The sequence below is a fragment of the Condylura cristata genome, unplaced genomic scaffold, assembly GCF_000260355.1.
Source record: "Condylura cristata isolate star-nosed mole 26May11 unplaced genomic scaffold, ConCri1.0 scaffold00024, whole genome shotgun sequence".
NCBI lineage: Eukaryota > Metazoa > Chordata > Mammalia > Eulipotyphla > Talpidae > Condylura > Condylura cristata.
The window spans coordinates 19,892,258-19,919,216 of NW_004567125.1; the positions used below are offsets into that span (position 1 = coordinate 19,892,258).

At 33.6% G+C, this 26,959-nt stretch overlaps 1 protein-coding gene across 1 annotated transcript in view; it reads right to left on the reverse strand.

The window, feature by feature from the left end:
- RFWD2 (ring finger and WD repeat domain 2, E3 ubiquitin protein ligase) overlaps nt 1-26,959 on the reverse strand; it is a 143,349-nt gene that overhangs the window by 47,029 nt on the left and 69,361 nt on the right. Inside the window, exons 11-14 of the mRNA XM_012729176.1 lie at nt 25,831-25,974; nt 23,212-23,320; nt 22,758-22,839; nt 7,539-7,655 (exon numbers count right to left, since the gene is read on the reverse strand). Coding sequence (XP_012584630.1) covers nt 7,539-7,655; nt 22,758-22,839; nt 23,212-23,320; nt 25,831-25,974 — 452 coding nt within the window. The remainder of the gene's footprint in view (nt 1-7,538; nt 7,656-22,757; nt 22,840-23,211; nt 23,321-25,830; nt 25,975-26,959) is intronic.

Genomic DNA, 26,959 nt, shown 5'->3' on the forward strand with positions numbered 1-26,959 from the left:
TAATTATCTTAATAAATAAATAAAAATTTGTCAAATCTTTAACAATACACATTTAGCTCATCAATTTATATCTAAAAGGACAAAATTTAATACATTAGACTATCACTTTCAATTTGAAAAAATGTGAACATTAATCACTATAAACAAATAATTTCTGAATTCTGATTCTTTGACAAATATATAGGTAAATAGGATATAAAGAGCTTTGCCCAAATGAAGTAAAGAGATCTATGGTTAGTATTTGGTGCTAACAGAATCCCTACTTTGTTCCCATGAAAATTGAGAATAAGGACCAAAGCATACATCTCATAATACTGCAAGTCCTTTGAAGAAAAACTTCATCTACTTCCACTGTTTCACTCAATATATCTAAAGTGAAAACACTATAACATAGTCTCAAATACACTTTTCCAGGCCCTCCCTGGTGGCACAGCAGATTAAAGCACAGCACTAAGAAGCTAAAGCCACTTTAGCATGAGTTCGATCCCCACCCAGGAGGTGACCCACATGGCACGGCAGACCTTTACTAACCCACCCGCTGTTCCACTCAGCAGTGTTCTTCGTCAGTTGGCCTGTTCTGTTGCCCACTCTGTCTCTGGTGAATCTTCTTACCGTCCCTGCACTTCTGGCCTGTACCCCAGTGCTATATGCATAAATAAATAAATCTTAAAAAAAAAATACACTTTTCCTAATGCCACTTATCACTTAATAGGGACACTCATAAGACAAAGAATCATGCAGAGCCTCTTTATTAATAACATTCAGAATCATCCCTTGTTTGATAATTCTAAGGTGTTGGTATTCTCAAACTGCACACCATATTGAGAGTCATGACTATGAGAAACATTTTGTAATTCTATGTAAAATACAAATTTGAAAAACATTAAAAATCTTCATCTATCAGTGTATTAACTGGCCATGCCACAAAACTATTACAGAACTATCATATAAGCCCAAAATTTAGTGACTTAAAACTGTTACTTATTTTCATTGATCTGAGGGACACTTTTGCTGATTCAGTTACAATCTGGTTGATTTTAGTAGAGATGATTTTTGTGTCTGAAGATTAAATAATTTGCTGGGAATAAGAAAATATGGTTCCAAGAGTCTCTCCTTTTCCCTGGAACAAATAGGGAGCTGGAACAGCGTGAACATGTTCTTAAGGCGATGGCAGAGGTGCAAGTAAGTTCAATTGTAAAAGAACAGTTCAGTGCCATACCTACCATCACTGGGCATCTCTTGCTTTTGCAAGTTACATAACTAAGCCCACTCGAAGTTAGTAGTGTTTCCCCAGAGTGAGAGGAATGCCGTTTCATGATAAAGCATATACATACAGTAAAGGGTAAATACTTCGGACTTAATGCAATTTACTATAAATATTAAGATTTAAAACAAATCTTTCAACTTCTACAGTCATTTAAAATTGACTTATTACAGATTAATTACATTTAAATTTGTCCTAGTTTAAGGTCAAACTAGTAGAGTCAAACTGTGGTTTATATAGCTTATCATTAATTCAGAATGACTAAAAGAGACAGAAGTATCCCTTAAGGTATCAACAGGTGTAAACATTGCATTTATATATTAGAAATTCATAATAAGATAGAACAATGACCACTAAATATGAAAAAACTGAACTAGATAGGCTTTCAAGATCTTAATTTATAACACTAACATGGAAATCTATATATTCTATCCTAAATGGGGTTAGGAGATAGGGAACAGGACAGTCACAATTGATTTATTCAGTTAAGCCCTTTAAGATAGTATTTTGACCGTGGCCTCTATCTAATTTAATATCTGTAACTCAGATACTAGTGGCTTAATTTTATATTTTCTACAGAGACCCTTTTATAATAGAATTCTTCTCAATATCCCTATTCTAATACTTTCACTAAAGAAGTAACTTCTAAATGATATACTGATATTTTAGTGTACTTTAAAAAATCTAATCTTGAAAACACCAAATGTTTAAATCCAGAAAAACTATTTCAGATTTATAAAATATTTACAGTATTTCACATGAGAGATTTATAATAATTTATAGCAGTAAGCCACATTTAGAAGTCAATTTTGTACAACCTCAACCAGGAAAAACACATTTTCCAGAATTGTTTTATAAATCACATATATAAAGATGTATAAATCTATTTCTTCTTTATTGATAATATGTGAGAAAACAATGGCAGCACTACTCTGACTTTGGGCTTATTCTATTCTCTTAAACGTAACACACCTTAGTTGTTCAGGTTAAGAACAAGTGTTCTCATGCTTGTATAAAAGGAGCATAAATGATATATAGGTGAACCTGAAACCTTTGTGATCTACTAGCAATGGAAACGAAAACTGATAATAGTCTCAATTTTTCCAAAAAGACAGACTTGAAGAGAGACTATCATATCTGCTCACTTAAGACATTTTACTCTTAACTGTCAAAACATCAGTTAACTTTAAACAGTTTCCTCTTATAAGACACCAATCAAAAGAAAGAAGAAAGCTTTTAATAATTTCATGAATGTCTATATGCTAAATTTTGAGATTTGTCTAAGTTTAATTTTCACTTAAAAAAAAAAAAATTCTGGCTCTCCCTAGTGGCGCAGCGGGTTAAAGCACAGCACTAAGAAGCTAAAGTACTTCCACATGAGTTCTATCCCCGCCTGCCCTGGAGGTGACCACATGGCACGGCAGACCTCCTGGCCCGCTCGCTGCTCCCCTCAGCAGTGTACTTCGTCAATCTGCCTGTTTTGCTCCCCGTTCTAGTTCTGGTGAATCCTATCACCCTCCACATCTCTGACCTGTACCCCAGTTCTGTATGAATAAATAAATAAATCTTTAAAAAAAAAAACATTCTGACTTGGAAAAATAGCTCGCATCTATAGACTCTATACCTAAAAGCCTCTCGTACATCATATTGTCCTTTTCTCCTTCTTAGAGTTAATCACTATATCTGAAATTATACTAACTATTTTTTCTCTTTGCTTTATAGTTTGATTATACAAAAACACATATAGGTCCCTAAGTAGTAGTATCATTGTTTTTTTTTGCATGTTCCTAAGTAGAATTATATTGCACATTCTTCTGTGACTTTCTTTTACTCAACATTTATGCTTATAACTCACCCACATGAATTCATGGAGTTGTAGTTCATTATTTACTGCTGAATACATTTATGGTATGAATGTACAAGCAATGCCCATTGTATATTATTATTTAAATATTCATTTTTGTAGGTCATGGCTTCTCAAATTTCTGAGTACATAAGAATCACCTTTGGCACTGGTAAAAAACTGTTCCTTGGGTCAACCTTCACAAATTCTGATTTAGTAGATACAGAATGTGCATTTTTACAAGTTACTAGGTGATGCTGATGCTCTCATTGCATAGACTATATAGCAACACTATAGAGTATATTTATCACATTTTTAAGAGTTCCCTTTATATAATTTATATACTAATAGTTACCTTTGTGTTCTAATTATATTCCCATAATTAATGAATCAAACATTACTTTGGATATTATTTAATGAACAGAAGTTTTCATTTATATGGTTGTTAAAAATTATTCATCTTTCATTTAGTTTATATGTTTTGCATATTAAAGCCTTGTCTACTGCCAAGATCATGTTGATATCCTCTCTTATGTTTTATAGTTTTGTTTACATTTAGTCAGTCACCTGGAATTGATTTTATGTACAGAGTGTGGCAGAGTTACAATGCTGTTTTTCTGTATCAATTATCCAAATATGAAAATGCCTTATTTTTCTAACTCCTACTCAAAAAAATCTTTATTAGCTATCAAAAATCCATGTAATTCTGCTCCATCAATTTATCCACTTGATGCCAAAATATAGTTTCATTCAAGTTTCCTTAGCCTTGTTTTAAGTACAACTGTTGAAAGAACATACTGCATTTTGAAATTAACTAGGTTTGTCAAAAACTTGCTTCTTACACCTAGGTCATAAAGCCATTTCCATTTATAATAGTTAGATATGCTTGACATTCTATTTATTAGCTTGTTTTCAATTTTAAATTATCCCCAATTTTTATGTCCTTTCCCCTTTTCATCCCTGTTTCTTTTGGACTAAACAAAAATTCTATTCCTTCCACACCACCCTAAAAAAAAGTTTGAATTTTATACTTTGGCCCTCTCATTTTAATAATTTACCTAAGAGATCATATCATGGATCACATCATTCCCAATTGTTTACAGTTAAAAAACTAGTATTAGTTTTAAAAATTCAATGGTGATCATGCCATGACATTAGTAACAGCAGAATAATATATGCAATATTAAAGTTTATAAATCTCTACATTTAATACAGAAATAAAATTTCTTGTAAAGTTTAATTTTCCAACACTGTAGCTAGAGTCCTACTAAGGCCTGGAAGGCAAGAAAGACATACACAGGTAATTTACTAGGCATTCCAAGGGTACTTTTAGATTCTACCACTTTAAAAAGATTTTATAGCATGGTTTTTAAATGCTGTCATTATATATGACACTCCATTTAAAGTCATCAAATTACATGGAAATTTGAACATATAATGTTCTTGATGTTCATTTTTCCCTATTATATATGTGTAATAGATAACTGATACAGGTGCATGAGTGCTATTTATTTAGTAAATAGCAGTTAATTCATTTAAATGCGAAAAGGAAAGATATCATCCCCTCTAGCAACTGTTGTATATAAAATTAAAAGGTAGATTTATAAAATTAACAAGCCTAAAATGTTTCCCATTCACGTGGAATGGAAAAGCTGGAAAAACATAGCAAAATTCTCATTTACCTCACTCAAGTTCTCAATACTAATTGTAAAAATTAATCATGCATCACAGCTCCTTAAATACCACCTTCTTAAATATTAATGGAAAAGAATTAATTATAATTTAGTAATTATCATGTTGGGAGTAGGGTTTGACTTCAGAGGTCCTTAGATATTTTAAAATTTTATGTTTTATATGATGTAGGTGTTGATGTTTTAATGGGCACACAATTTTTAAAAGAACATTGCCCTAAAAAAATACTTATTGGCTCATCTACTTAAGAAATGCTATATACATACCCATCTAAAGATAACTTGAAAAATTAGCAGTACTAGTACCTGAAAGGAGGGAGCTGAATAAAGCATGATCAAGGAGAACTTAAACTTTTTAATATATGGCAGAAAGATGTAATCTCATACTATTTGTGTAATTAGAGACAATCTTTAAATAAGTACATAAATATTTTTAAACGGAAGATGCCTTGCAAAATAGTCTATCTTTACTGAGAGTCAAATTTTTATAGAAGATTTATAAAAATTTTTGAGTAAAGATTTTCAAAAAGTAAACATAAATCACATATATGAATATATGAATATTGGAAGTGATCATAGAGACTACAGAACAGAAACCTATAATTATACAATGAGAAGCCACTGAAAGCTTTGAATAAAGGGTGTAATACTGATATTTAAAAATAAACTAGCCAATCAAAATAACAAAGACAAAGATTTGTCTTTTTGAAGACTGAGTTGTCATTTGCTAAATCACAAAGTTTAGAATGTATTGGAAATGGAAAAGGCAATTGGTCTGTGTATTTGTTTGTAAGCTGCTTAGTTTACTGAGAGTAAAAAAGAGTTTATAGTAACCCAAACTAAAAATAGTAAAGCAGTTAGATATTCTATTTCAGAATTCCTGTGTTCTAGGAACAATATTATTCCCCAGAAAATATATTTGCATAAATTCCACTCCTGAATCATAAGAATACCTTAAGAGTACTCCATAATTCTTATCTGTTACACAAATGTAGTTTATGAAATTTTAAGATACTTCACATTAGAGTGTAAGGAATTCTAGGTTTCTATTAAAACCACAGATTGCTAAGAGTTCTATTTGTTAGTCTTATAATAGTGTTAGAAAAGATAAATTGAAAATTTGTTCTCTACCCTTTCCTACTCAGTATGAAAATGTTATGCAGTAGTTGTGTAACAAAGCAAAACAAAAAAAACCTACTGAACATCTTTACCCAACATTCTTTTCTGGTAAAAGTAGGCTTGAGATAATCTCAGGTTAAGAATAATTTACAAATAACCTAAAATGAAATGCAAAGACTTTTTACACAGTATTAACCATAAAATTCCTAGTGAAATTTTAATCCACCTAAAGATACTTTTCATTTTGATAAATTCTAATAAACAAAAACAAAGCAAACCTAGATATCTTTTTACATTATGGCAAAAAAGGAAAGAGCAATGTGTAATGAAATAAAAGCACAAAGCAATAAATGAATTTATTGCCCCAAAGATCTAAATGGATGTAGGCAGGGAAACTTAAAAATTAGCATGATGCATCACTACCCAACTAGGATCCACACATGCCTGAGCAATAGGGCGTGAAACTGTAATATGCAGGTACCTTACTCACAAATCATCTTCTACTAACTCCATAAGTAATTTTAAAAAATGTACAGTAAATTCCTTAAGTCAAATTAATCATCTCAAGTGATATTCAACAAGCAGCCTCATGAATATGACTATATTGTTTTTAGTGGTAAAATAAATGCTACAACTAAAGAAAGTTTTATAGTTTAAGGACAAACACTTAGAAGAGACTGAAGCCTTCACCAGGTGGTGCTATGCATCCTAACCAGGTCTAGTCCTGGTACTGGTGATAAGGCACCTTTGTTTTCTTTTGTTTTTTTAAAAAAAGCATTCAACACCAAGTGGTGAAAAACAGCAAAAGACTGTCTCAACAAATAAAACAACTGAAAGCCCAAAAGGTTTTTATGTGGCAACCTTCTTCACATATAGAGATTTTGCTCTAACTCCTAATAAGTTCCTCAAATAATTGGACTGAAGACTGCATCAGAATCATGGTTCATTAGCTAATTACATAGCTAAAACATTTTAAAAATAGGTTGGTCTTTTCTAAGATGGAGAAATTTTGAAGGTGTTCATATCTGGCATCTAAATATCCCCAGAATCTATATATCCTTTTTCTATATGATGGCCAATGGCTGGTACATTTATGAAATACATTATTAAAATATTAATATAGCAAGTACTCAGAAAGATTAACTATTATTTTTTTGCTATTATTAGCAAGTACTCTGTGACACAAGACTTTGCTTTATTGACTGCCCCTAGATGGGTATTTCATGTGTTATAAGAACTCAAAAAATTATTAAAGATATTAATAGGTTTTCTTTAATTAAAAAGAAAATTCTGGTGTTTATGAATATAAATTGTTTAAATAACACAATGTGTGAATAAGTAATAAGCATTAGTCCGTAAGTGCAAAAACTTATAAGAACAACAACAACAACAAAAAAAAAACCCAAAACTGTTTCTACTTATTATACATCGATAACAGAATACTGAAATTAAAGTACAACAATAAGTAATGGTAACTTAATGCATCTTTTTAATTCAGAGTCCAATAATGAAAACAAAATTTAAATCAACACATAGTTACTCATTTCAAAATAAGTTACTCATTCAGTTACTCATGATAATCAACCACTATGAGACAAGGAAAAAATCTTTCACTTCTTACCTGCACAGCCAAAAGCCAAATGGTATCTAGAAGAGGGGCTGAATTTAACACAACACACATTAGCCTTTGCCTCAATGCTGGCCACTGAGTTGTCTAGGTTGGTAGACCACAGCTTCACTAAGGTTTAAGGGGGACAGGAAGGGAGAAAAACAAAAACAAAAACAGTGTGTTAGCAAATGCCTCTGTAACCTACAGAGCTTAGTTAGTGCTACAGTTGTCCTTTTCATGCTATTTTAAGCATTTTGGTTTACTGAAGTAAAAAATGTTTAAACCTAACAATTGAATAGAACAGAATGCTGAAACTGAGTTTACTTTCAAAGCTAGAAAGCAAAAATAATCAATGTATAATGAGAGATAACAAGGTCCCCCATAACTAAGTCATAAAAGACGGGTGAAAAAAGACAATCTGGTGCTAGTTTGTATATACAACGTATTTGCGCAGGTGTGTGTGTGTAGGGTCAGACCTGAAAGCAGAAGTAAAAAGATAAGCTGTTACCTTACCAAATACCAAAGTAAGTATCATGTCATTTTTAAACAATGACTTAGTAGACAGTAGAAAAAACATACAAAATAGAATTTCAGGCTATAATCTGGGTTGTTCATTAGAATAATGAATATTAACAATAAGAACAACAAAAATCTAAATGTTCATCAATTCAAATGTCAATACAGAATAATATCCTGATGGTGTCCAGGCACTGGTAGTTTTGTAAAAGCTCTCTAGCTGATTCTACCATGCACTTAGGGTTGAAAACAAGTAATAATAGAGGGGTAATAAAATTTAAATGTTTTTAGGTGTAAAAAAAGTTAAAATGGTTCCAACAAATGCCACTGCTAGGAAAGGATATTTCAAATAATAAGAAATTTTCTTTAAATGTATAAAACTTGAGTAAAAGTCATTATAAAGTACTCACAACTAATGAATCTATTAGCATTTCAGAGAAAAATGGCATACTAATTAATAAAAGAATATGAATTTTAAGTAGCAATACTTTACTTTTTCCCATGCCTTTTCCAATAGGAATTGTGCTATTTCAGTCAACACAATCTTTCAGGCAACTTAATATACAGCTTTGAGGTGACAAAACTAGCTGTTATTAAATGTGTTCATGTCAAAAAAATCATTTGTAGGTGAGACTATCAAGTGGGCTTTAGTAGAACTATATTCTAAAACATAGGAAAACAACATTTACGGAGCACTTTGTGTTCCCATTACCCCACTTCTAAGCATTAATAAACTTTATAAGCAAGGACTATACACCAGTGTTTTATGAAAAATATAAGCAAGCATAAAATAATAAGAATAATAATTAAAATAGAATGAAGTCTTTTCTTTATTTCACAGTAATTTTCTCAATGGAGTAATTCATTAACATTTAAAAAGTAAGTTACAAGACTGTATGGTTATTATTTTCAATATATTATAATTTTAAATATAACTAAGTCAAAAGGATAATTAAGATATAAAACATTATAAAGATATGTGAACATATAGAACATAGGGAGAAATGCATAAAGGATGCCTTGCACCGGCCCTCCCTGTTGGTGCAGCGAGTTAAAGCACAGCACAAAGAAGCTAAAGACACTTCAGCATGAGTTCAATCCCCGCCCCAGAGGTGACCAACATGGCATGGCAGACCTCTCCCGACCCGCCCACTGCTCCCCTCAGCAGTGTACTTCATCAGTCTGTCTGTCCTGCTCCCCACTTTACTCCAGTTTCTATGCATAAGTAAATCTTATTTAAAAATAATTTACATGGCCCTCCCTGGTGGCGCAGCGGGTTAAAGCACAGCACTGAGAATCTGAAGCCACTTCCGGATGAGTTCAATTCCCGCCTGCCCCGGAGGAGACCACATGGCGAGCCAGACCTCTCCTGACCCGCCCGCTGCTCCCCTCAGCAGTGTACTTCGTAGATCTGCCTGTTCTGCTCCCCACTCTGTCTCTGGTGAAGCCTCTCACCGCCCCTGAGCGTCTGGCCTGTACCCCAGTTCTGTATGAATAAATAAATAAATCTTTAAAAAAAAATTTACAACTATTAAGTTACTGGTTATTAAACAAAATAGGTGTAATAAGTTAAAGTGCCCCCCCCAATATATATGATATATGGAAGTCCTAACCCCAGCACCTGTGTCAACTTATGTGGATGTTGGTCTTTGTATGAGATCATACTGGATTAGCAGAAGCAGTAAATACAATGCTAGATCTTTATAAGGAAAAAGAAACTTGGATAAACAGGTACAACATGTGTCCAGAGAGACAGAAATTAGATACAGTTACAAATCAAGAAATGCCAGAAATTGCACCAAAAGCTAGAGAGATAGCAAAGTAAGATTCTTTCCTTCAGAGGAAGCATCCCAACTCCTTGATTTAGAGCTTCTAGTCTTCACAGAGAGAAAAGAACTGATGTGGAAGCCACCTAATCTTTGGTATACTATGACATCAGTCTTAGAAATCTGCTACAACAGATATGATGAAATAACATTATAATAACATGCTAAGATGGCATCATAGATCAAATGGTAAAATGGTATATAATCTTTCCCCAAAAGTTGAAGTGTTGAACAAAAGTGCCTAACAAGTATGAGATAATTTTTACCCTCACAATAAAGAGTATGTAAACCTCCTTAAAAGGATACTAGTGGCCCTCCCTGGTGGCGCAGCGGGTTAAAGCACTGCACTGAGAAGCTAAAGCCACTTCCGCATGAGTTTGATTCCCGCCTGCCCCAGAGGTGACCACATGGTGTGGCAGACCTCTCCTGACCCGCCCGCTGCTCCCCTCAGCAGTGTACTTCGTCCATCTGCCTGTTCTGCGCCCCACCCTGTCTCTGGTGAAGCCTCTCGCCGCCCCTGAGCCTCTGGCCTGTACCCCAGTTCTGTATGTACAAATAAATAAATCTTTAAAAAAAAAGGATACTAGTAAGAATTACTATTATAATTTTCAACATCTATTTATGAAAACTTCATTTTTAATAGAAGTAAAATTGAGCTTATCTATTTATTAATTTCTTTCTCAATGTTTTACCATTCTTTCATATTTCCCCAAGACACAAAATTGACTAAAATGCCTTTTGCATTACTTATGCAATACTGACAATGAGCTATATTGAATCTTTTATATTTAATTCATTTATTTTTATGTATTCTGTAAAATTGTTCATTTTGGTACAATGTTTGCTTTCTCTCTCCTAATGTAGCCTCTGTAAAATTTAAAAGAAATATATCCTCAAGGTGAAGATTTATGACAAATTAAACACATTGCACTGATTTGACAGTCAGTAAAATCTCAAAATACTGAGTGTTAGTAAAATTAGGTCATGGTGCAGGAAGATAAGTATAAACAAATTTGTTCTGAACACCAAATAGCTGACTTTAGGAAATGAATTCATTACCAGAAGTTAGAGTTGTTTATTGTTAGAGTTGTTTAGTGTTAGTATATAAAGAAAGAGTCTGGATTTCTTTTTTAAAGGGTATCACCTGAACCTTCCTTCAGTCCATTAAAAATTTCAGATTTTTTAAAATTCCTGGTAACTTAAGAGGATAATGATGCAGTAAATGGGCTCTCCAATAAGCATTTGCATATTTGCCTCCTTTGACAAATTTATGATGGAATTGGTTTTCCCAGAGCTCTTAACTGACTGTGGGTTTACTTTTCCTCTCCTTTCCTTGCAGTTTCTCTTCTCTTGACAGGTTGGGTCAAGGAAAGGAATCCCAAACAAAAGCAATAGTGAGCAAGCTTGCTGGCACCAACTCCTCTCCTCCCTGTGCTGCCCCCTGCCCCCTCCCCATTACTCTTGCTGATTCCCCATTTTTGTCTTTGTGTAAATAAAGGCTGGAGTCCATTGGTCCCATCCCAGCACTAACTTTCAGTCCCTCCCCTTTGCGGACTCTGGCCATCTCCCCTTTTACTTGATTGAACATTGTATAAATAGCCCTGTAACTTGCCAAAGAGCAGGAGGGTGGTCTTTCGGACATGAGTCTGCTGCCCTCCTCATTTGTCCACAAATAAAACCACTTTCCTTTTCTTCAAATTCTGTTTCCTTTTATTGACTGAGGGAAATGGAGACCGCATTCGGTAACAGATAAGCAAAGTTTATCATCAACTGCTAGATACAATTTGGGTTAGACAGTCTTAAATTCTTTTGTCCAAAATTATTTTCCCAAAACAGAACACATTTATCTTTATAATATCAGCATCAATTCCAGTGTGAGGATTTATATGTTTGTTAGCTTCTCAGGATCAAAGCTTATAAAGGAAAAAGTCATTATAAAAATAAAAAGGCACAGTAAGTGAAGGCCTGTCTTTAGCGAAGATGTACAAGTATGACTAAGCTTGGTATCTAATACTCCTGTAATCATGTCTGAACTACCATTAGACAGAAAATGAGTAAAAGGGGAGAGGCTGTTTCACCAAAACCTATCATCAACCTGAGATACATTATATACTACTTCATAAATCTAGAAAAAATACTTAAAATTAAATACACATATTGACAATGATTACAAAATAAGTTTTGTTTAGTAAATTTATCAACTAAACAGGCGTTATATTCATTATTGTCACACAGCTATCAAAATTTACTTATCCCCTAGTTTCTGAGGACAGGAATCTCTCAACAGTTTAGATGAGTGATTTTGAATTGGAGGGCAGACTTCAATGCTCACTTAACAGGCCTCTTGATAAGAATTCAATTTCTCAACATTTAGGTTTGGTAGGGTCTCCAAAACAAGTGACTAGATAAAGAACAATGAAAATAAAGGCCATGATATTTTATTTTTTAGCACCTAGTTTCAAAAGTGACACACCTTCATTTGTATACTATTGCAGCAGTCATGCAGATCAACCTTGGAACAATAGAGTAGAAGGGGAACTACATAATCAGGAGACAAAGACCACTGGAAGCCAGCTGACATACTGACAATACAGCTTTTTGATTTCTTTTGAATCTAAGAAATACTATCCCTCACAAAGTTATGGCTTATTAGAAAGGTAACTGTGCATAGTTATAAGTTACAGAAAATGTTAGTGTTATCACGTGATAAGTTACAGGAAATGTTAGTGTTATCACATAGTACTATTTATTATGAAGCCATTTTTTAGTCCTCTTGATGAAAGAGGCATTTCATTCAGCATTAACTAAAATTAATTTCAAAAATTTACTAAGATTTCGAATTTTTCACTTTTATACTGGTGTATTCAAGTATAAACATTCAGAAAGAATAAGAATCTCTAATTCCTATAATTGCAGACCTAAAATCTAAATTCTTCAAACTCCTTTAAAGAAGAACACTTTTAAAGAATATGCTTATCCTAGCTTAAGATTATTTATTGTAAATGATACTAGTTCACATATTTAAAAAGAAATTACATTTCTCCAAAAGAACTTATAAAATGGATGCCGATTTTTTTTTTCCTAGCCAGCTTGAAACATGTGCTTTTAATATGCGATTATATGCGTGAATACTTGGAAGTAAACTATTTTTGAAATAGCATGAATAGGAAAATATTATTCATAAGGACTCAGTATTTATGCAATGAAAAATAACTTCTAATAATAACTTAAATATTTATGAAATACAAAACATTTAAAATGCTAAATATAATTTTGAAAAATACATTTAAAAACAATTTAACCTCACCACAAAATCATCACAACAACCACATTTTGTAAGTAAAATCACTAAATAATCAATGATAGGTAAGTACATTTAATCCTAAATAAAACCTGTGAATGGACTTAAATTTTTTTTGGACTTTTAGTGCTAACTAAGACAAGAGTGTGCCTACTATAGTCAATCTCTTTCTCTGGACAGTTATGAAAAGCAAAAACTACTCTAAGGAATCTGAAGAGGAAACAGTCATTTGCAGGAGAAAATTCAAAACTTAAAAAGAAGTGGCCAATACTAGGATGAGGCAACAGTTTTTATCCTTTCCTCCACCATGACAACCTAAAGTCAACACCTCAAGAAATAAAACCAAGGCAAATCTCTGTGTTTCTGGCCCTAAAAATGGTAAAAGAAGTCTCTGCAAACCAGAAGATTGGGGGAGTAATGTTCTTTTTCTTTTCTTTTCTCTTTTTGTTCTATCTCCCAGCATTTTCCCATGAATGAACTTGTAGCAGTATGAGAAGCTAAAAGTCCCATCTTTGTGGTCATAAAAAGGAGTAACTCATCTGTAAGAGAAATCCCAACTTATTTGACAAAACCTCAGAAACAAAAAAAAAAAAAGGACAGGGGAGGAGGGCTGAAGAGTGTGGTGAAATCTGGAAAAGACAGCACCAGGAAGGAGCTCCCATAATTTTGTGTATGAACTGGATTAATCTTCCCTACTTTTGTGCTCTGTATGTATAAAAAGGACAAAGTAACCTAGCAAAGACATTGTACACTGAACTACATTTGAACAGAGCGCTTAATTTGCAGATTAAACAGTGGAATATGCAGGATTAATTACAACAGCCAAGATATGGAAATAAACTAATTATCTACTGATTTATTTACACACACATATAAATAAAAGAAAAATGCCTTGCTATTTGCAAGAACAAGGAAAGATCTTGATGGTGTTATGCTAAGTGAAATAAAGGGAAAGATAAGTACCATATAACCTCTCTTATATGTGGAACCTAAATAAATTTTTTAATAACATGTTACAAATAAATACAGAGAACAGATTAGTAGTTGCCAAAGGCTATTACTAGAGTCAGAGTGAGAAAAATGGGTGAAGGAGATCAAAATGTACAAACTTCCTGTTATAAAACAAGTCGTGAAGCTCTAATGTATATCTTCATGGCTGTACTTAGTAATTTTTATAATTATGTATGGGGTAAGATGTTAACTATACTGATTATTTTGCACAGTACATAAATATCAAATCATTATACTGCAAACATAAAACATAAATTTTATTTTAAAAAAGAAAAAGAAAATTTAAAAAAATAGCATTTTCAAAAGGGTACAAAGTATTTTGTAATAAATTGTAAATCTTCTATGATGAAGATTATAAAATTATAAAAAATCAAGACATGGAGACAGGCAATGTTCATGGATAACAACACAGTTCACATATTCTAAGTATCAATTTATTCATATTCATATATGATTTATATATTCATTACTTCTTCAATCAAAATCCAGGATTTTGCTGGTACTGGCAACTTCACTCAAAACTGTCTATGTAGGGCCCTCCCTGGTGGCACAGCGGGTTAAAGCACAGCACTGAGAATCTAAAGCCGCTTCCTCATGAGTTCGATTCCCGCCTGCCCCGGAGGTGACCACATGGCGTGGCAGACCTCTCCTGACCCGCCCGCTGCTCCCCTCAGCAGTGTATTTCGTTGATCTGCCTGTTCTGCACTCCATTCTGTCTCTGGTGAATTCTCTCACCCTCCACATCTCTGGCCTGTATCCCAGTTCTGTATGCACAAATAAAATAAAATCTTTAAAAAAAAAAAAAAAACTGTCTATGTAAAAGGAAAAGCAGTAAAAGAGCTAAAATCATCTTCAAGAACAAAGATGAAGGATTCACAATGTTACTTCACAATTTTCATAATGCTACAAATCAAAATAATGCAATACAGTAAAAGAAATATACAGGTCAATAAAGAATCTAAAAACACAAATGTTTCTATTAGAAATGGACAGATCCAAAGGGCAGAATATCATTAAGGAGGCAGTTCAACACAAGGCATTATCAATCAACTGGCTATAATTGATGTCTATAGAGAATTTTGTCCAAAAACAATATAATACACATTCTTCTCAAGTTCACTTGGAATATTTAAATAAAAAAGACCACATGCTTGACATAACTTTAACAAATTTAAAAGAATGTAAATCATACTATTATCTCTCAAGGCACAACAGAATTAAATTAGAAATCAGTAACAGAAATATAGGTGATATAGGTGGGAAATTCTAAATTACTTAAGAGATAAAGCAACACAAATAATACAAATAATACAAGGATCAAAAAAAAAAAGAGAGAGAGAGATTTCAAGAGAAATTGGGGAGGGGGGGAGAATACTGAACTAAATAAAAATGAAAATACACCTTACCAAAATTGTGAAATGCAACTTTGAAAAAACTTTATAGCACTGAATATGAAGAAAAGAAATATCTAAAATCAACAATTTCTGATTCCAGTGCAGAAAATCAGAAAAAGAACAACAAATTAAATCAATGAATTAAAAGCAAGAAATCAACAGAAAAAAATGTATGAGATTAAAAGCCAACTCTTTGAAAAGATAAATGGGCTTCAAAGCACTCCATATCAACAGGCCATTTTCCAGAATTAACATCCATATTAAAATTGGAATCTCAATAGATCCCCAACAGAAAATCAAGAGAAAGAAAGAAGGGGGAAAAGACACACATTTACTAATTTTAAAACAAAGCTACAGAATTCAAAATAGGTGGCACTGGTGCAAAGAAAAGTATATAAAGCAGTAAAAGAAAAGTGTAAGGAAACAAACCCCTGCATATATATGATCAAGTGTTTTTTGACAAGTGCCCGTTCATGGGGAAAGGACATCATAAAGTAGTGCTTGAGAAAACTGAACATTCTCATGTAAAAAGACCCTTACCCTAATTTGAAGAATTTAACTCTAAGTAGATAACAGACATAAACATAGGAAGTAAAACTATAAAACTCTTGGAGAAAGTTCAAAATGTGAATTTGGCAATGTCTTAGATACAACAAAGGTACAGGCGACAATGAAACAAATAGAATTTGGACTTCACCAATATGAAAAAACAATGCATCAAAGCAGACTGTTAAAAGTCAAATCTGATAACGGGTTATGATCCAGAATATACAGAATAACTAGACTTCAGCAACAAAACCACAAACAGTTCAATTAAAAACAGGCATTAAGACTTTATAAATAAACATTTCTTCCAAGAAGATATACAAATGGCCAATAATCAAATGAAAAGATCCATATCACTGATTATTACAGCAAAACCACAATTAAGATACCGCAATATACATTAATTTGGATCCCTATTATTTAAAACAACATACACTAAAAGGTGAGGTAAAGATAGGGAGCCCCAGAATTCTCTCAAAATTGTAAAACATATATATAGACCTGAACTACTCACAATTCTACACTTCCAAGGGGTATATAGAAAGGAGGAAGGCTCCTCAACATCCAGGAATAAAGATGGTAAGCACAGCGAGAGATCTTGGCCCTTCTGAAACTGGTAACTGCCAATAGTCATAGTGGTAATTCATTGCCCTGGTGACTAAAGGCATGAAATTGCAGAAGGCAAGAGGGCAGCCAACTGTGTTGCCAAGATAACTACTCATTCCTGTCATGAATTTATCTTAATTTACCCCAGAATATATGACCAGAATGAGGAAAGGGCGATGAACAGGGATTTACTAATTTCAATCTCAGATCCACTTAGAGAATGAACACACATTTCTTGATACTCTTCCCAAAGGCCCAGTAAATTGTACCCAGTATTGAAATGTGTATCTCACTATGGGAGAAATGACTTATTAGTCCATGTTCCCATCTTTAAAAGGTCTTCATTTGCACAGAATCCACAAGTCACCAAAGGGTCCATTTATGTACCAAGAGTAACTCCAAGAAGTGACTCATACTCTATAGTTACTGGGGTTCAATATCAGGGCAAGTGCCCTTTAAATGACTGGCAAGTGCATTTTACCCAAATATCCAGGGCTACCAGCATTTTAAGTATATGTAGACCTTTATGGAACTCTTCTCAGGATGGGTGGAAGCAGTTCCTAGGAGGACAGAAAATAGAGTGGAGGCTGCCAAACAACTGCTAAAGATAGTAATTCCTTACTTTGGATTGCCCAACTGCATTCAGAATGACAATGGACCTGCATTTGTTTCAAAAGTCACTCTAAGTAATACTTTACAGATTACTTGGGAACTATATGCTGCCTGAAAGTCACAGTCTATAGGACAAACAGGAAAAAAAGAATCATACTTTAAAGAAGACTTTGGAGAAACTATGCCATCTGTGTTGGGATCACCCTCTAAAGTGGCTCCTAGAAGTGGGTTACATTAGAGTACCTTTGAAATTGTTTTCAGAAAACCATGCCAAGTCAACTCTGAATACTGCACCAGAATTAGAACAATGATGTAGAATCAAACAGTATGTAAAACATATTCAGGAAATTTTAGCTATACTTCATAACTTTGCTCTCTTTTGCATGTCTTTGCCTCCAGGTCAGCCACTGGAACCTTTCAGAACTGTTGATCAGGTCTTATTCAATACCTGGCAACGTTGAGAACATCAACAATTATCTGATCTTTATGATGGGTTGTTTATCACTTACAATTCTTTAAAACTTGCATATCAATTGCAATCCTTTAAAACCTGCATAACACCATGGATACATCACTCCAGTGTGAAGAAAGGCCCAGAAGTCAATGATCCAGAGATCAAAACCCATTGGTCTTATGAACCTGTACAAGACTTGAGGAGTATTTAGGAAGGAAAAAACTGAAAGTGTCATGTTTTTCTTTCAGCTGTTGCTGCAGGATTCCCCAGGATTAACCTCCCATTGACAACTGGAAATCCAGATGATGAATGAGGCCATGAGTCTAACATGACAATTGCTCTAAATATTTCTCTCTACCTAAAGTCTAACCTTTATAGACTATCATCTGGAAACATATGATTTCTACAGACAACACTCTATGGTATTTAGTGTTTGATGTCTATTCCATGAAAAGAATCTGACCTTAGCTTTGGATTTTTAACTTTTGACTTTTGGAAGGCTCTTTGTCTGGGCCTATGTAGTATAACCACAGCTACAAAAAGATACGCCATGTTGTTAAATGAAAAGTAAGAGTGTTATCTATATAAGTTTATGCCTCTGTATCTTCCCCTTTGTGTCTAATTTTCCTGACCTCTAAAGGATATGAAATTGGTGTAAATGGTACCTATACACATTTTGAGCTCAGAAATAATGGAAACTGTACTTCCAGGAAGAAAGATCTGGGATAATTTTGGTTAATGGGCACTAATATGAAATTTAATGGGTTGTTTTGAAACACATGCCTTTAAAGTGGTATTGAACAAATTTTTTCAACTCTTCTATCTGGGTTACTGATGTTGGGTACATTTAATGTCAGTGGAGTTTTTATTTTGAAAGTTATTTCCAGATGTAGGATCAAAATAGAAGTTTTTGGTTTGGTTATTAGCATTGTACTGGTGAGCTGAGTTGGAGCTTTTGATTGCAATTAAGTGAGGTTTTGTTCTAACACTTATGACAAAACTTCCCAGAAATCTAAATTGGAAAAAATTCATAGTATTTTATTACTGACTGATAAGAAGAAATTTTACAGAACATTAGCAGAGTTCCTACGACACTCCATAAAACTCTCCATAAAACTCTCTTTCCTTAGGGATGAATCACCTATTTGGTACTTATCTGATAAACTGGACCTTGAAGAAAAAAACGTCTCTTAGGAAAATGTTAAATCTTGTCATGTATATAAATATTAATGGTGGTGTTCTAAAATTCATATGAAACCATTTAAGTGATAGATAAACTACCTGTCAATTTTGACTTCTGTTGTTCTGAAATATTTTAAGGCATAATGTCAAACAAATTTTTTATCTATTGTTATAGGATTTTTAATTTTGGTTACTTCAAAGTAGTAATCAAAATTAATAGTAGTTCAATAAATACTCTTGTACGTGGCAATGTGTCCAACCTTGCATACTTTGAATAGAGATTTTTACTGTCTCTCCATATGACAGAGAATTGAAACATGGTTCATTACCAAAGTTGTGACAGAATTATCTTTTGTAATTGAAATTGAATAAAGCCAAGAACACAGAGCCTGCCACATTGCTTGTAGGGTTCCAGAGACTTTTCTCTATTGACAGGCCTTGATACCTAGAGAAAAGTCCTAAGAACCTCAAAAAGAGGAAACTGACAGGAAGATACAGATGTTGCTGGTGCAGTGTGGTGAGCAGTCTGGGGAGACTCAATCATTCACGTTCTAGTCCCAAAAGTGCACACACGCCAAAAAGTTGTGAGGTCAATCTAAGATCCCTTACAGGAAATCCCAACAAAGCCAACAAAATCACTATTTGGTTATTATGACCTGAGCATTTCTCAAAAATTACAAATGGATCAATTTAGTTTTAGTTTACAAAAGCATTTTGCTACCCTATTAAACAGAATTGGGATGATGGTAGAGAGAAAATGTCTTGATTTTGTTCGTTCTGATACACTGTTTTGTTATCTGTCCAGGCAAATGTCTCTAGCTTTTTCCTCTGTCTAAACTGATTGTTTTCTTAAGTGGAAGACTTTGTCACACTGGCTATTCATGGACAATGCCCTGTGACTGTTATTTCCTTTGAATATACTGAATAAACAGAAAAGGTTTGTTTTCTGAGGACATATCCCAACATCCATAGATTTGACTGCCATCACCAATAAAAATGGTGATAAAACAGAGGGAAAGGAACTGCTGGAATAAGCAGCAAACATTGCATCTGTTAATGATGTTCTAAATTAACTCTACCCCAAAACACTTTATGGACTCCACCCCTACCATGATGAACAGATCCCAGGTGCTGAGAATTACAACTCCCAACAAGTCATGAATCTGACCTCCTAAAAGGGGGCTCACTGGGAACCCAAGCATGCAATCATGCCTGGCTTTATAACTGAACACATACGGCTCAGGCTGTTGTTGCTTTTTTGGTTTTTGACTGTCACCCTGGTGCCTCAGTTCAAACACCATTACTGGCAGGACACATCAACCAATTAATCTTCTCTCTCTTTCTCTCACTCTTTATTTTCCCTCTTCTCATTCCCATTGTAAATAAACCTGTTTTCTTTTCATTTTGTTTTCTGTGTGCCTTCTCTTTGATTTTGTCAGAATTCACATCCAGGTGACCCTATTTTCCCAGGCTGCTCTGTAACAAATGTACTTAATGCCATTCAACAGTACACTTAAAAATGGTTAATTCTGTATTATGTATATTTTGATGGAATTTAAAATAGCTATATTATTTTTAACGTATCTTTCCTACTTATAGTACTTAGACAAGCTTTATTTTCCTGACTAAAAACTCAGTTACCACCTCTGAAAAAATGCTTATCTTCAGTATAAATACACATGTATTCAACTCATTGAAGATTATCCCTAAAATATTATTCTGAAAAGGGATATGTAATAGCAATTAGTGAAATTCTGAATTTATTACAGAAAGATCAATCGTAATAGGGTGCTCCATATTATTTAGAAATTCAAGGATAATATCTTAAGATAATCAAGAAGGAACTCATTCCAATCTATATATATCATGGGTAAACACCCTGCAAATTTTTTCTCAACTATCTTGGAGTTAATCTACTTAGGTCTATTTCCCTTTTACAGACTAAGATATTCTGTATGACTGAAATCAAGGTTTTAATGCTATAGCTTGTATCCTCATCTATGTATCTACTACTTTGGAAGCTACATGTGCAGTTGATACCCCTCTATACCACCACCAAAAACTGTAACTAAATGGAATTAAATATTAAGCATCTACTGTTTTTCTTTTCACTACCTCCTCTCCAAGTGATAATCTTTAAAAATTTTTAGCCTGGACAGGGGTGGTTGTTACAAAGTGGAAAGGATCTAGCTACACATGTAGAAATGAAGGAGAGGGCAAAGAAACGAAGGCTATAAGGCTTAAATGATCTTTATAAATCTAATGGAGAGAAGAAGCAGGCCAACATAGGAAAGTAGAAATAACAGAAAAGGAATAAGCAGTAGAAGAACATATAAGGAAAAAAAGGAGGTCAATAAAATTGTTAAAGAGATACTAAATTTTTTTGCCTTAAAATGTAAAATTCATTAAAAGATTTTAGTATACACTGGAGATTTAACATATTATGATGATATCGTGATTCACACCAACAGTATTTTGTCACTGTTTCTAGTACTGATTTTCTAAAACCCTTGGAATTTCTTGAGTGGTGACCATTCAGACATGGTATTGTTATGCTAATGATGTGGCTTTTGGAATGTCCCTAAGATCTCATAATTATGGAGGCTGGTTACAAGGGAAATTAACCCTAAGGTTCTAGGGTTGAAGGCTAAATGGCTTCAGCCATTTAAAAAGCACTTAAAAGCCCCAAGCAGGACATATAATGGTTTCTTCATACATATCCCAAATTGGATTCTTTTGCAGAGACCCAGGTGCATGAATACATGGTGATATGGGAAACAGTGGTGCATAGAAGAGGGGATGGAAGTTCCTTTTCCCATTCTTTTTTTTTTTTTAATTAGTTTATTTATGCATATAGAACTGGGGTACAAGGCCAGAGGTACAGGGCAGGTGAGAGGAATCATCAGAGACAGAGCGGAGTGCAGAACAGGCAGACTGAATAAGTACTGAGGGGAGCAGCGGGTGAGACAGGAGAGTTCTGCTGAGCCATATGGATCACCTTCGGGGTAGGGTACTGAACCCTCATCAAAGGGGCTAAGGCTGCGTGCAGTGAGTGCTGTGCTTAACTCGAAGGGCAACCAGGGAGGGCCCTTCCAGTTCTTCACCCTATGCATCTATGACCTATTACTATTCCCCAGTTATATCCTTTTAATTGGTAATCTAATACGTTAAACTCCAAAAGTTTTGTGAGTCACTCTAACAAATTAATCAAACCTAAAGGGCACATGAAAATATCTCATTTTCAAGCAATGGATCCAGATTATCTGACTTCTGACTGACCTATGAAGTGTGTGTGTTGGAAGAGTGAAGGTGGGGGTAGTCGTGTAGCACTGATAGAATCTGAAACCAACTCTAGGTAGTGTCAGAATTGAGACTATTGTCAGACTCCCAGCTGGTATCTCAAGTATTACTTGCTGGTGTGGGAAAGGGGAAAATTCTCCTACATTGGATCTGTGTTTCGAAACTCAAAAGAAATATAATTAGAACACAGAGGTAACTAAATATTTCAGGAAAAAGTCCATTTTATGGTATATCTAAAGAAATTGGTTATAAAATGGCAGCAAATTCAAGACACCGCCATGTGGCATGAATCCAGAAAACATTATAAAAAAGATGCAGTATATTCATTTTCCTTAGTTCCAAAAAAAGATACAGATTGCTGTACTTACTTTATTTTTGGAATAATCAGTAATCATAAAAGACTATTATGAATTTCAGTCAATATTTGCATCTCTGCCGTGGAAGGAATTACATTAGGATGGAGGTGGGGAATTTAAATAGTACCTTTTGCATCATCAGAACCCGAAGCCAAGAGTTTGGGATCCATCAAATTAAAATCAACACTCCAACACCTCTTTTCATGCTCCTGAGTAGAAGGAAGACAAAGAATCTCAGAAGGAATAAATAATATGTAGTAAGTCTTAAAATAAAACAAAAAGACCTTGACACAAATTTATTGCTGTAGTAGGAGGGAGTGAACAGGTTATGAAAATTAATGAGATGCAAAGTAGCTTTAAAATATTTTATATATAAATATATTAAAATTATTGCTTTTGAAAATTTATTTGATACACTCTACATATGGCAATGTCTGAAGAGATGCTTCAGAAAAGTATTATTTGGTCTAACATAGTATTAAAAGTGTCAAATTATACTATAATTATAATGCAAATGAAGCTCTATAAACTGTTCAGAAAGTAAAAACATGATTTTTAAAACAACTTGTATTCTTATTTACCTGATAGACCTTGGACCTCTGTCCTGTGAAACCATCCCACAGGATGACAGTGCCTTCATAATCACTGCTGGCTAACAGGTTCTTATGGTAACTACTCCAACTGATACAGCTGTAAAGATATATAGTTAAGCCTCACTTTACATAAAAACATCATGAATATAAAATTATTTACATAATCAGAAAGATTATAACCCTCTAAAAATGGACTACATTACTACAATCGCTATTCTGTATAAAAAATATCTAAGAAGAAACTTATCAAGTAATTCCCAGAATATGTCAAATAGTTCTCATAATCTTTTAATCAAACTATTAAATAAACCATATTACTTTAACTACAATCGTTACTTTTAAGATGGATATGAATTTAAAGTTCTCCCTGGTCATCTGTGATACCTGAGGAAAACATGACTATGAGTAAAGATAACAGAGACTGAGAGGAAAAGTCACAGCAGAATGACAGAGATCAGACCACACTGTTTAAGCCCCTATATCCAGGTGTGTCAAGTTATCTTGTTGTGCCTGGTTTCAAGTTTCCCAAAGACCACCAAGGAGCAAAATCTGATACAAAGTACAGGAGGATCTTTATTATAAGCTCGAGCCTGGGCTCCCAACATGCACTGACACAGCAGCCGAAGTTGAAAGCCCTGAACTGAGGGTAGGCAGGGTTTTTATTACAGAAGAGGGGAATTTCAGCTCAGCAGAGGGGAATTTTAGCTCAGGAGTATATTGCCGGTTGACATTGAACAAAGTTATCTTGTCTTAACCCGGGTGGTCTATGTATGTAAGATGTGACCTTTGCTAGTAGACCCAATTACCTTAGGACACCTGATGTTTTTCTGATAGGTACTGGTTACTTGCTAATTGGCTACTGCTAAGGGATGGGTGAGATTAGGACATTTACAGTTAAACTTGGCCTTGGCGCCTTGTTGACAACCAAAACTTAGGTCTGGCTGGTTCAGAAGCATTCTGAAGCCTGTCATGCATCAGTTTGGTCTTTCAATCTAAACTAATAAACTAGTTTAAATTTAATTCTATATTTACATCTAAACTATCAATATTATTAATACAATAGAAGTTTATGATGAAATTTCAAATAAAAAGTATTTAACAATTACAAATAAACTTAACATTTGTGACTTCAGATATTCCCAAATGCTCCAAAATCAAGACATCTGAAATTGTACATTTTGTACTCATATACCAAATTGGTTGCAAGGCAAGCTTACATACTGATTCTTTCAGCTCAAAGCCCAGTTTCCAGTCTTGAAAAGCTTCTTCCACTTACCACAAGGTAGCATAAAATACCGCCATAGTTTCACTTGTGTCAAGACAGAAAAAGTAAACCTCTAATCCACATTTTCATTACATTAAGGTTTATAACAAATTTGTGATATGGGCCAAATATTCTGCTACATATATTACAAAGACTTAAAGTATAATCCTATGAAATAGGTATTATTATTACAGCCTTCATTTGTAAATGAGTAGCATGAAGTGCCTGAGAGCACCAATAATGCAACCGAGTACCTTTGTTTGAACCCTGGCTCTTCCACAGGCTGTGTAATCTGAAGCATGTGAACTTTTCTGTGCTTCAGCTTTAATTGCATATAAAATGGGGCAATATAGTATGTACCTCACAGATTCATCTTCTTAAGACGAAGCACTTAAGGCAATGCCTAACACATAAGATTCCAATAAAGTTATCTCACATTATATTCTTTCAATTTAGGACAAAAAGTATTAACAGGTATTCAATGATGATCACCACAGAAGAATGAACAGGTTACTTCTTCTTTAGATTCCACTGTTTTTACAAATAAATTAGCAAAAAGGAAAGCTAACCCAAATTAGGTGAATATGTTCATTATTAACATTATTAAAATAAGCATATACACACACATACTGTATGTAACATTTAGCATTCTATATCTATAATGTAGTAGGATTGCTTGGAAAATGTTTTAAAAATTTAACATTTTCTCTAAAAGAGATTATTATTGGATGATTTCCTTATATCGTTCACTTTGAAGGCAGTGCTCATGAAAATTGCTTAGGAAGGTTATTTAAAAACAAAGTTTTTAGGATTCCTCTAAAATTTCTGAGGGGCAAATTAAAAGTGGGGCCCTGTTACTTCATTTTTAACAGCATTACAGGTTTGAACTTTTTTTAAACACATGAAACTTAAATATTATAGTTTCAATGAAAAAAACCAGAATGTTACCGTAAAAAAAAAAATCTTAAAACTCTAAACAATTATAGCAGAATACTATACATGTGTCTACTAGGGGGAAAACTCCTTACTTTTGAACATCATTCACAGGCTACAGTAATCTTTTGCCCAACACCCAAAAAACAATTTTTTAAAAAGCTAAAAAGAAGATTTTTGAGTAAGTGACTAGAGACTTTCACCTGGCAAAGAGAAAAAGCAATAACTACTAATCCCAACAGGAGAAAAGCACCAATGTCTTTTAAAAAGATATGCTAATGTACCCCCTATGCAATTATAATGCTTTCTGTGAATAGTAAGGAGTCTCATGAAAAGGTAAAATAAGAAATTCATATTAATTGTTATATATATACTGCCTTATGCAAAAACAGTTAAAATAATGTAAGTACCTGATTTTGGAATTGCAGGTCATTTCATTCTCAGGGTAATGAATATCCACTGCATCCTGAATGACTGTGCCATATTCATAGACTTTAATTTTTTTTGTAACGCCAGCAATTGCAAAATAGTCACAATCCCGGTCAAACTCAATGCTGAGGGAAAAAGGTATTTAATCAATAAGATTCTGTAACTATTCTTTTGACATTTACAGTAATAAAATGTCCAATTTTTCCTACTTCTAAAATAATTTCATCTACAAGGATAGAGAGCTATTTAAAATATCCTCAAATCATAATAGACCACAGATTAAGTCATCATCACATATCAAGTGGAAGAGAATTGTGCCCTGCCACACAATTCTGCTCATAAATGTTATTTTTATTCCTAGACATTTGACATGTTTTCCAATTCAGCGTTAGTAATCATATCACAACTTAACTGCCAAGGTTAACAAATTACACTGTAAAAGTAGTGGGGAAAGATTTAGTGGTTTGTTATATTAAAAATGTCAAAAAAAATTACCAATTAATTTTTTCATAAATTCTAGCTATTTCCCTTCCTTCCATTTTGTGAAGATGATAGAACTTCTCAGTACTTAGTGCTATTTCCAGAAATAAATTGGTATACAAGCTGAATTACTGAAGCAATTAAGGAAGGGCTAATGACAAAGGAGTAAAATACACACAAAAACAGAATCAATAAATTATCATTACATGTTTCTCAAATCTATTTCTAATATCATAATATGATCTCTCATATTTATGAAACCACAATATAAAAGGATTACAGTTCCTTATGCTAAAAATAAGGGAAATTAAAAATCTTGCCTCTTTTAGAATTACATAAGTTACCCTTCTCTTACCAACTTTCTAATACAAATTCTAAAACAAGGTGCTTCAGACCAAACCATAAGACCCATGACTCTTATTTTTATAATGTAGTGTTTCAGCTGTTTTAATTATAAAATCCAACAATGAAACAAAATAATTAGTAAACCTAAAACCAAAAAAGGGGGGGGGGGACCAATTAATAGAAATATATCTACTTGTGTATTTTTTTTTTAAGTTTAAGAAGTACTGCTTATTACACAAAGTAAATTTCTGCTATCCATTACCATCAGTAGTTCTCTTTTTTTTT